At 43.7% G+C, this 12,500-nt stretch overlaps 1 protein-coding gene across 9 annotated transcripts in view; it reads left to right on the forward strand.

The window, feature by feature from the left end:
• The window catches only part of mecom (MDS1 and EVI1 complex locus), a 168,399-nt gene that overhangs the window by 55,927 nt on the left and 99,972 nt on the right, over positions 1-12,500 (forward strand). For all 9 annotated transcript variants that reach the window (XM_053687226.1, XM_053687224.1, XM_053687222.1 and 6 more), the window contains exon 2: positions 1,938-2,278. In XM_053687226.1, coding sequence (XP_053543201.1) covers positions 1,938-2,278 — 341 coding nt within the window. The remainder of the gene's footprint in view (positions 1-1,937; positions 2,279-12,500) is intronic.

The following is a 12,500-nucleotide window of genomic DNA, read 5'->3' on the forward strand; positions in this document are numbered from 1 at the left end:
TAAGCGGCGGAATGAAGTAGTGAGAAGTGGGAGCTAGTGAAAGGCGGATTGGGTTACCGTTAAAAGCCTTGGCGACTGTGGCAGGCTCTTGCTCTCGGACTGAATGATGTTTAAACAGCATAGCTGAGGTTAACATTATGGTTTCATATGTTTAACAGAGCCTCGGCTTAGAGTAAGAGTGCCTGACCTGCTCTCAGCTGTTGTTGGAAAGCTAGGCAAGTGTGTGTGTGTGTGTGTGTGTGTGTGTGTGTGTGTGTGTGTGTGTGTGTGTGTGTAGGCTGAGAGTAGGCTAGCTGCCATGCTGTGACACTGGAATGTACGGAGACAGGAGGATGTGCCCACTCCTCATTAGCACTCACCACTACCTGTCACATGCTGTTAGCCACAGCGTACTAGCCACAGCATGCTAGCTCCACTCTGGCCTACTCGCAGTAGGTTAGCTCCAAGTGTGTTAAGCCGGTGTAGACCGTACGATTAGTCCTTGTCACACTGTACAAGATGATCCCAATAAAAATCTTGGCTGAGTTCTGCTTACACCATCAATTAGCGTGATCGAAGGTTAAACAAAAACATTCATCAAGCAAGTGAGGTCATTTCTTCTGTCCATGTCCACATGCTATGTTTACATTTCACCATGGCCACTATAGTGTCCCATGAGTTTCGTGTAATCCTTGGCTGTCCTCCTATTGGTGGTTTTTAGACAAGCTTCGTAGCTACACTCACATTCACAGATTTCCTGACACTGACAGAATTTTGTTGTCAGTTGTCTTTGGTTGCACTGAGACAGCAAAATTAGTGTCGCTTCAGTTATCCAGTCATCCGTCCATTTTCTGTAGCGCCTATCCTACACAGGGTCACAGGGAGCCTGGAGCCTATCCAAGGGGACGCTGGGTGCAAGGCGAGGTACACCTTGGATGGGGTGCCAACCCATTGCAGGGCACAATCGCACACACATTCATACACCACGGACGATTTAGAAGTACCAATCAGCCTATAAGGCACGTCTTTGGACTGGGGGAGGAAACATGCAAACTCCGGAGGTGTGAACCCTGGAGATGCGAAGCAAATGTGCTAACCACTAAGCCACGGAATAATCAATTCCTAGATACTAGTATATTACCACTGGTCACGCTAATGAGACGTACAGATGTTCGTCTCGCAGTTTCTCTGTGTGACTAAAACGGGAGTCAGAACAGTAATCGTAGGCGTTCCAGTGGGGACAGTAACTCAAACACAGTAACAAAACACTCTCATCAGCCACGTGCTACTCTTCCTTTCCAAACCAAGGAAAAGGTTAAAGGTCACAGACAACGTCCTCTCTTGTCCGTTCTCAATTAACCTCCCTGGCTGAAATGTCCGCTGTTTTTGCTCTGATTCCCCGTCACAAGGGACGGATGGAAAATGTTTTTAAAAAAAGGAAGTATGAGTGTTGGGAGCCACACAATGCAGACGACACTCAAGGCAATTCAATCTTCCCAGTGGGGATTCCCGTGCCAAACATTTGGCTCTGGCTCTTTAGGAGGTGTCTGACAGGGTGTACTAAGAGGACACAATCATCCGACTCGTTCTCAGCTAGTCGTGCACGGTGTTATTACAGACACTAACCACTTTCCTCTTCCTCGTGTTTGTTTAACTGGTGCTCAAATACCTTTGTTTGGAGCTATGTATATTTTCCCATATGTGGCCACAAGGAGTTAGCACTTAGCACTCATGGACAAGCTGTAGATCTTGCCAAGTTGGCAGAGATGCAAGTGTGTGTGGGCGGGTTGTCTGCATGGCCCTAATCCAGAGGCCTATCTTCTAACGAATATTATCCTTATCACCTTTTGTTTCTTTACACGTGTTTTTAACTTGCACTCACCAAACCGACAGGCATCTTTGACCCAATGTCCCAATCCTTTAGGCATAATTGTTAAAAATGATCTCATCCTCTACAGGTGATGAAGGTGACTTCCCACTTTTCCCCTCTGATGTCCTGGAGGAAGCCGGGAGAGCGTCCAACGGAGACCCCGTCCCATTAATCACCTCTAACAGCATCCACTCATCGAGTGTATTATGTGAAAGAAGCTCCCCAGACGACTCTTCTTGCTTCAACACCTCCTTCCACGCACCCGTGTACCTGGACGATGAGGAGGCAGCGGCGTCTCTGCACCCAGACTTCGAGCTGCGTGATTCGAGCGTTTCAGCTGGCAGCTTGGGCGTCTGGAGCAAGAGGAGGCTGGAGGTCGGAGAGGACTTCGGACCCTTTGAGGGAAGTCATCGTCGACAGGGCTGGGAGGTAGGAGCAACTTTTAGATCTGAGGAAAGCATTTGCCGATCTCCCAAGCGCACGTTTTTAAGAAAGTTACGGGTTGATGTTTGCGGTTCCAAGCGTTTCTCACTCCATTTATATGAATTTCCAATGGAAATTGTTCTTGGTTGTTAAGAATTCCAATAAATTTAGCATGAGATCAAGTTGCTTCACCACTTCACACTCGTTAAAGAGACAAAGGCTTCTGTGTGCACTGTGTGCATGGCAATGAAAAAGGTTTCTTAATACACCAGGTGTTGAATAACACGGTTACCTCTTCCTTCAGTTTGCAGTGCATTTTAATAATTAACATAAATTCCATCAGTCACATTTACAGGAAAGTTTATCGGACAATTTTGACACCAAATAGATGGAATGGCATAGTTCAGTTCAGCCATCTCACTAATGTCTCACTAAATTCCTTTACTGCTGTTCAGAAGGTGATAACCAACTCTGATTGATTCTTGCAAATCAAGAGTATTTTGAGACTCATTGTACATTTGTCCTGGTAATTGTATTGGAACACTTGTAAAGGGTGGCAGTGGCTCGGTTAAGGCGCTGGGTTACTGTTGGGAAGGTCAGGGTTCAAGCCCCAGAACTGCCAAGCTGTCACTGTTGGGCCCTTGAGCGAGGCCCTTAATCCTCTCTGCTCTCGGAGGGCTGTATCATGGCTGACCCGGTGCTCTGACCCCAACTTCCTAACATGCTGGGGTATGCAAAGAAAAGAGTTTCACTGTGCATATGTATATATGATAAATAAAGACTCATTATTATTATTATTAATGTCCAGCTACAAAAAAAAAAAATTCTAAAATGAGTTAATGGCTAAAAATAAGACATCAATTCGAAGTGGTTATATTTAGTTTCCTAGTGGCATTTTTTCTCACCAATTCCCCTCCGCCAGCCGGGTCAGCCCTATCACCAGACAGCTACGCCAACACAGAGGGAGAAGGCTAACGCGTGCTTTTGTCACAGGGCAACGTAACATACTCAGAGGAAAGTGCTATCTGCCCTCTTCAACATACTTGTGCTCACAGACACCCATGATTGGTTAGTGTTGCTGTGACTGACAGGGGAGAGAGAGTATACCATCCCACCCAGACAGCACAGCCAATCTTACTCTCTTGGCTCCCAGCCATGGACACCTTTGTCATCATTGGGATTCTAACTCGCGATCTCTGGACGATACGGCGAACGGGTGTCTCTTGCACCACTCTGGAGCCCTTACGATTTTCGACTATTTTTGAATTCATACTTGTCCGGTTAAACACCATCAGTTCACTAATCAGACCAAAGAGAGTAAATTCAATAGAAATGTATGCGAGTGTTTTGAAAAACCTTTCCTTTCTTGAAGAGATGATTCCAGATGGATATTTCACATACACTAAATGCGTGTTTGGCTGCTTTAGAAAGTCACTAAACGCTCGGTTTGATCCACTGGTAATACTTTCTTGTCTCCACCATTTTGACGACTCCTGTCCTAGACTATATGTATATGTATATATAAGCAGGAAGTAGATGAATTCGTAATCATTCGCTGGGTTTTTTTTTTACCAGCGTCGTAAACATATATCCGTCTGCTTCTGTTTGCGTTTATTTCCTTCTGTCCGTCCATTAGCTGAATGTTGTCATGGTTTCCGTCCTGGTGACGTCATGACTCGGAGACCCAGCTCGATTAAAATCCGAGCTCGTAAATCCGTCCTTTAACCACGTTAAAGTATTACGACCCCCTCGACCTCCGCCAGGTCCGCTGCCGTCTATCAGACACCAGTCAGTCTCCACTCTTAATCAAAGCCAGGGTCACAAGACAAGGTGAAAGGTCGAGAGGGGTCTTGGGCAGGGTCAACGTAGGCTAATTTGGCCTGGCCTGAAGGGTTGCTGCAGGGGCATCAGGATAATTGAAGATTCGAATCGTCTCCGTGTGAATCGTAAGGAGAAAATCATTATCCCAAAGCAACCGACAATACGATGTGGTGCAGTGCAGCGGGGAAAACTTTTAGCGTCATGTCAGTCACACCTTACTGGTATGATATTTGAATACAAATCGCTTCAAAAAGACAGTTTCTATGTACAATCTAAATAAATACATGGACAGATTTACCAAACTTATTGAAAAGCATGACGTTTAACATCGTTATAAAAAGTTTCTAGTATTTTTTTATTTTTTTTTTGGTTTCTTTATTTTAGATTAAATTGCGCTCGGGTTCTTATCATTGTTTTTAACTTGTTGAAGAGTCGTTTCTTTTTTCCTGAGACGGCGTCTGTTTTCAATCTGCTATTTTAAATACTTTATTATTTTCTATAAGCGCTTTCCTACTGAAGTCATTTACATGATGAGTGTTTTTTTTTTTTTCTTTCTTTCTTTCTTCCAAGTGATAAATCTGAACCGAGCAGAAATCCTGCGTAGGCAAACATTGGCGTTTAATATGATTGAAAAAGTCTCTGTCCCGCCATTAGTAGATTTATATGAATTGCACTTGCACTTCTTTCTTTTTTTCACCTTCTCTCTCTCTCTCTCTCTCTCTCTCTCTCTCTCTCTCTCTCTCTCTCTCTCTCTCTCTCTCTTGATTTCCATGGAGAAAAAAAACTGAAAGAAAAAAAATGGGTTTCATGAATTTTAATCCACGAGTAATTTATTGCACGCTTGAACGATATGTATTTAAAAGACTGAGAGAGAGAGAGAGAGAGAGAGAGAGAGAGAGAGTCTGTGTGTGAGAAAGAGATTGTGTGACTTTGTATGTCTTTTAAAGAGAGGGAGAGACAGAAAGACAGTAAGAGACCCAGATGGTGGGGGAGAGATAGTAAAACAGGGAGTGAGAGAAAGAAAGATGGAGGAGGAGGAGAAGAGGATAGAGGGGAGAGATAGACAGACAGACACTGTTGAAGACAGACCGAAGGAGAGAGACAGAAAAACAGACCGAAAGGCAGAAAGAGAGAGAGAGAGAGAGAGAGAGAGAGAGAGAGAAGAACAGAGTGAGAGACTGTTTTATGTGTGAGAGAAAGAAATTGTGTGACTTTCTGTGTGTCTTTTGAAGAGAGGGAGAGACAAACAGAAAGAGAGACAGAAAGACAGTGAGAGACAGAGACAGGGGTGGAGAGATAGTAAAACAGAGAGAGACAAAGATAAGGACGGAGAGATACAGAATAGAGAAAGACAGACAGACACTGAAGAGGACAGACCGAAGGGGAGAGAGATAGAAAAACAGAGCAAAAGATAGAGAGAGACAGAAAGACAGTGAGAGACAGAGACAGGGGTGGAGAGATAGTAAAACAGAGAGAGACAAAGATAAGGACGGAGAGATACAGAATAGAGAAAGACAGACAGACACTGAAGAGGACAGACCGAAGGGGAGAGAGATAGAAAAACAGAGCAAAAGATAGAGAGAGACAGAAAGACAGTGAGAGACAGAGACAGGGGTGGAGAGATAGTAAAACAGAGAGAGAGAAAGAGAAGGACAGAGGGAGAGACAGAAATAGAGAAAGACAGACAGACACTGAGGAGGGCAGACAAAAGCTGAGAGAGACAGAAAAACAGACCAAAAGATAGAGAGAGAGAGATATATATAGAGAAAGACAGCGAAAGAGAGACATGCAGCAGGAGAGCGAGAGAGAAAGAGGGAGAGAGAGAAAGAGGGAGAGAGAGAAAGAGGGAGAGAGAGAAAGCGGGAGAGAAAAGACAGCTAAGAGACAGAAAGACAGTGAAAGAGAGAGATGCAGCAGGAGAGAGAGAAAGAGAGAGAGAGAGAAAGAGGGAGAAAGAGGGAGAGAAAAGACAGCTAAGAGACAGAAAGACAGCGAAAGAGAGAGATGCAGCAGGAGAGAGAGAAAGAGAGAGAGAGAGAAAGAGGGAGAAAGAGGGAGAGAAAAGACAGCTAAGAGACAGAAAGACAGCGAAAGAGAGAGATGCAGCAGGAGAGCGAGAGAGAGAAAGAGAGAGAGAAAAGACAGCAAAGGCAGCGAGACATTGTATGTGTGTATATGTTTTTTAAAGAGAGAATAAGAGACAGGTAAAGAGAGACAGTGTGTGTGTGAGAGAGAGAGAGAGAGAGAGAGAGAGAGAGAGAGAGGGATGGAGAGAGGATGACATGGAGGCGGGCTGCACTGTATCACTATGTTTAATTAGCTGGCTGTCAGCAGGCCATAACTCTCTCCATTAAGTAAATAAGTTGTAAAGAATTTATGATGAAGTGCCACATTATTCAGAGAGGATATTCCACCATGACATCGGCGCATTAAATATGGCAAACGCTATTAACCATCACCTCCCCGCCTCCCTCTCCGCCTCTCTCTGTCCCTCTCTCTGTCCCTCTCTCTCGGTCTGCCTCCTCCGCTCCCTCTCTCCCTCTCCCCCCTCGGAGCACGAGCAGCCGTCAATATGCCAATATGCAAGAGGCTGTTAAAATAAAATTGATTTGGTAAATGTAACTTAAGATAGATCTGTTTGCTTTCATCATCAATTCTGTCGTCGGGGAGAGGTGATGTCAGCGGCCCAGGGAGCGATAAAGCCCCGCCCATCTGGAGGGGTTTGATGGAGCGCGTACGCGTACGTGTCACCATGACAGACGGTCAAGCGGGGAGAATTTGTGTGTATGCATATTTGTATGGGAATTTCTCTCTCTCTCTCTCTCTGTGTGTGTGTGTGTGTGTGTGTGTGTGTGTGTGTGTGTGTGTGTGTGTTGATTACGGCTACACGCTCTGAAGGAACTTTTCCAGAGATAGGCCACCAGCTTTTCTGCACTATCATCATAAATTTGGACCTTTATTCATTTGGTGTGTGTGTGTGTGTGTGTGTGTGTGTGTGTGTGTGTGTGTGTGTGTGTGTGTGTGTGTGAGAGAGAGAGAATTATGGTATGAGTGCTTTATGACTACAGGGCCACTGAGTTATGAGTCAAGATGACTTCAGTAAATAAACCAGGAATCACACACACACACACACACACACACACACACACACACACAGGTATATAGGATTATCACATGATGTCACTAGGTATGTAAAGCGCCCATCCTGTTGTCCACTTCACTACTTTAAAAGAGTTTATAGACGTTTATTACTTTGGACCCGTCACCAAAGACACCGAACACTGCCGCCATCGTGTTTCACTCACTTATCATCCGTACACTTTGTGTGTTTGGGAGATTTGTTACGATTAAAACTTTTAACTCGGGGGGGATGGACAGCGAGCGGAGTGTGTGGGAAGTCTGGAAGACCTGGAGAGGTTGTAGTGAGTGTGTGTGTGTGTGTGTGTGCGTGTGTGTGTGTGTGTGTGTGTGTGTGTGTGTGTCAAGGCCTTTTGTGCACCTTTCTAGTTTCAGACATGGTTGGAGATTAACTGTGTGTGTGTGTGTGTGTGTGTGTGTGTGTAGACCTGCTCAGAGATTAAGCGCATATTTGAATAGAAGTGAAGGATTAAGGTCCCTCAGTCTGCCTGCCTCCATCCACACTCCTCTCTCTCTCTCTCTCTCTCTCTCTCTCTCTCTCTCTCGCTCTCTCCGGCCTTCTGTCCGTCACTCCAGCGTTCTCTCGCTCTCCAGATCTGTCATTCTCACTCGGAAATATCCATCCTCTTTTTTCCCTCCCTTATTCTTCTGCCCTGATGTATTCCTCCTCTCTGTCCCCAGCCGCTTTTTCAGGGCCAGAAAGGAGGATTAATCCCTGTCTCAGAGACACGGCTCCGCTGACCTCACACACATGTGCACCCACACACACCATTCACGCACGTCTCTAAGACGATCGCATGTGGGTTTATGACCCATCACACTCGAGTATTCAGAGCCAGAGACATGAAGACAGGAGACGGAGACAAACTGAGACAGGTGGCTGATTTTAAACAATAGCAGGTTTTTGTTTTGTTTTGTTTTTTTTTGCTTTTTTTTTTGTGGAGGACCAGCTTTAAAACATACCTCCTTTCTCCCTCTTTTTTTTCTCTCTTTCCCTCGTTCTCTGTGAATACGATATTCAGCAAGAGTGTGCGACATTTTCACTCGTGCAGCGTTTCGTCTGTTTGAATCGAACCCTGGTGCGTTCTCCATCTTGCTGGGGTTATGTGGGAAGTCGGAACCTGGACATTTTCGACGTCTGTGCATTTTGTTAGCAACGAGCTAGCCAGCTAGCGCTAACGAGTGATGTACGTTTACCTTCTCAAAACTGTATAGTTAATTACATTTAACAAGCAAATACGTCTGTACGTTGATCTGAAACTAATACTAATATACAATATAACATTAAGAATTGTGTCTTCAGTTCGGTTCTATTTTATTTGTATAGGCGTTTTTAATCAAGCAGCTTTACAGAAATATATCAGTTCAGTATATATATATATATATATATATATATATATATATATATATATATATATATAGTATAAATGTATAAGTTTATCCTTAATTGTTTCTTGAGGAAACTTTCCGAGTAGGAATTCCGGGTTGAGGAGAAGTTTCCTTTGTTTTTTCCCCCCAGAAATTCTGAGTTATGAGTTTGTGAGAACACGGAAATCACGCTCGTCCCAAGATCATCCGAGGCCTTGTCTGTACGTGTACGGATCATTTTTGAAAGCGTTGTTTTTTTTCCACTGAAGAGCTATTCGAAAACATTGGATTCCAGGTGATAGTATTTACTCGTGTGTATGAGTTACCGAGGTTTGGATTAAACCCATTCAGAATTTTGCGAATTCTTGTGATTTGCACCACTGGAACTAAATGAACACCTGGCTGTGTTTCCCCCGAACCCCACTTTAACAAACATTACATTAAAGACACTGACTCATGAAACAGCGCAGGCATCGAGGCAGCTGCGTTCTGTTACACACACACACACACACGCACGCACCTCGCATGTGGACTGACAAAAAGAGAAGAAGGAGAAACGATAGTCGGTGAGCTCATTCTGCTGTGTTTGGTGGTGCAGGAGTAAAGACTAGAGTGTGTGAGTACACACACACACACACACACACACACACACACACACAGAGAGTCCCCTCCTGAGGAATACCTCCTTAGTTCATGGTGACTTAACACAGCCAGCAGCTAGACTTGCATCATCACCTGCTGAGACAGAGCGGGAGAGACAGACAGACAGACAGACAGACAAAGAAAAGAAGGGACACATTTCAAAATAATGGAGCTATAACTTCCCCAAAACTTTGCCCCCTTGCTTAACCCCCACCCCTCGCCCCCCATGACTCTCATGGCAAAATGCCCTGTTTGAGGCTCATTATCATGCTAAGGACCAAATTCATACATTCACAAGCACAGTCTCTCTCTCTCTCACTCACACACACACACACACACACACACACACACACACACACACACACACAGTCTAAAGAGTCACAGCACTGACAAAGAGCAGAAAGTGTGTGTGTGCTTTGGCCCAAATGAGTTTTTAAGAGTTTCTGTCATGTGGCTCATATTAGTAGCCTGTTATGGAATAATAACACACATGTGCACATGTGTACACACACACACACACACACACACACTTGTCAGGCATATACAGGCCCGTAAATCATTAACATCGGGCCTAATACTATAAAATCCCCGGGCCTCATTAATGTAACTTGAATTTGTGTTTAAAATCGCCTTGAATCCACACACACACTTAGATATCTATCACATTTACACATCCGCAGTGTGTGTTGTGACACTTCTGTAAGTTAGAATTGTATATACCTGACTTTGTGGGGACCTGGCAAAAAGTCCTTCTGAAAACTGCTCCTAAAACTAAAAGAAGCAGAATGGTTTTCTTTTCGTTACTGAAGATAAGCTCAGAGTTAATGTTTACTAAAGACCACATGTCCAGCACGCAGACTGTTCCAGGAAACTTTTGTCTCTTGATCTCATGACGAATGTGCGGGAGTTCAGTTTCATTCGATTTCTTACAAACAGGACGATTATTGAAGTTAGCTAATCGTAACGTACAATTTTCATAACAATTTCACTTTTTTTCCCCCACATTTGCATAGAATAAGCACGTATTTGCTTTTGGAAGAGGAAGCCTGAGCGACCGGTCTACACAATAGCGTTCGACATTCCAGACACCGCACCGCCGCTGAATCGAAAAGAACTTGACGCTAGCTTAGTGACCTAGCTAAATGTGGAGAAAAGCGGACAGCTCGGTGAGAGCTAAACGTCTCGCCGCCGCCATTTTTTTGTTTGTTGGAAAAGTGAATATCGTGCATGAAGACTAAACGCCCAAAAACACACTTACGGAACATGTTTGCTGCTAACGAGCTGTTACTGTAGCGTAAGACACGCCCACTGGGGGCGGGGCATACCCGTGTACATTGTTGAGAGCATTTATTAATTGGATGATCACGTTATTAGTAAGTACGTCATGGAAAATGTTCATAGTTTCCACAGAAGTGACACACTATCAAATTAAATCTGCAAAAAGGTTACTGAGACACACAAACACCCCCTCACACACACACACACACACACACACACACCACAGGTTGCCTCCCTCTTGTCCGTCACGTCTGCATCGATCCATCAGCCGGGATTTGCCGGCACTTTCCGCGGCGGCCATGTTGGGCTCAGCGTTGTGTTTGAGCTGATGGAGCCGGGCAGGGAGAACCTTCTGAAGTCTTAACACATTAGCATCTTGCTAGGTCATTCACACACACACACACACGCGCACGCACACACACACACACACTCTCATCCAATACAAAGCTCTTGTCAGTGTTCTCGCCACCTTCCAGGAGACACAAAAAAAGAAAGAAAGAAAGAAAATGGTATAATGTGTGTAAACATATTGTGTGTGTGTGTGAGAGAGAGAGAGAGAGAGAGAGAGAGAGAGAGAGAGAGAGAGAGAGAGAGCTCCAGGGCTTCCCCCATGAAAACCGAGCCAAAGCACATCCATCTTCTCTCGTCTTCTGATTGTTCTCTCTCTCTTTTTTCCTCTCCTCCATGGCGACTCCACTCTTCCCTCCCTCTCTCTCTCTCTCTCTCCTAACGACATCCATTGTAGTCTTTTTTTATTTTAGAGCATGCAGGGGAAGCCACGCCATTGGCCGGTGCTCTCGGCCCCGGCTTGATTGACGCCGGGACTCCGGCCAGCTGCCACCCAGGACACACAACCATAAATCATCAGCGGCAACTTCCTGTAAAGCTACGGCTGCCTGCGGGGGACACAAAAAACCCTTTGTGGGTGTTTTTTTTTTTTTTTTTTTTTTTTACTCGAGGGGGTGGGGGGTGAAGGTTTAGGAAGGTTTCTGATGGCTTGCCAGCCTGCGCCAGACACTCAGACCTATTAGAGATGAGCCAAGAGCCGAGGGTGTGAGAGCGAACGACGGAAAGAGGACTCGCTGAAAAGACATGGAAACACAATCGTTTAAATAAACACGTATCAGGTGACATTTTATTTACAACACAGTTCCTTAATTAAAGATTAATTACTTACTATCTAATCCGTACGCACCCGCGTGTTACCGTAGACGTTCTTCAGTGATCACTAATCACCGTAATAAACTACTATGCTGACTTAATGGTTTTGCAATGACCTCGTGTCCTCTTTCGAACCACTGGATTACCTGCACGTTAAGTTCTGACGCATTCATTACTGATGCGTTAATGTTAATAATGTGGAACGATTTGTCAGTGATTTCATATCAGTTACTAAATCACTTTGTGATCAGCATGCTGCGGCAGTTTACGACAGCGATTAGTAATTAGTGCAGAATTACTACAGTAACACTTGATTACTTACCGCTGAGTTAGGGAGTACTTTTCGAATCTCTGAAGTAATAAGTGATCGTTTTACAAAGATGGTCAACGTTCGTGACTTTTTGGGAACTTTTTACATTTGATCAAGCATATTAAAACAAATCGCTGGAAAGCTGGGTTTACGGAGTAAATTGCACGTACGCAGGGAATACAAAGAAAGTCTTTCGTGGTGTAGTACTTCATCAACATATTTGAATTAAGGCCAGAGTTTGCGCTAGAATGAAGTAAAATATTGAAATAAAAGTTCAACAAAAAGATGGAATATTGAAAAAATAAAAAAAATGAAAAAATAAAAATAAAAAAAAAAAAAATAAAAAAAATAAAATAAAAAAAAAAATAAAAAAAAAATTAAAAAAATGAAAAAATATTGAAATAAAAGTTCAACAAAAAGATGGAATATTGAAAAAATAAAAAAAATGAAAAAATAAAAATAAAAAAAATAAAAATAAAAAAAATAAAATAAAAAAAATAATAAAAAAAA

Source organism: Ictalurus punctatus, chromosome 17 (assembly GCF_001660625.3).
Source record: "Ictalurus punctatus breed USDA103 chromosome 17, Coco_2.0, whole genome shotgun sequence".
In the NCBI taxonomy this organism is placed as follows: Eukaryota; Metazoa; Chordata; class Actinopteri; order Siluriformes; family Ictaluridae; genus Ictalurus; species Ictalurus punctatus.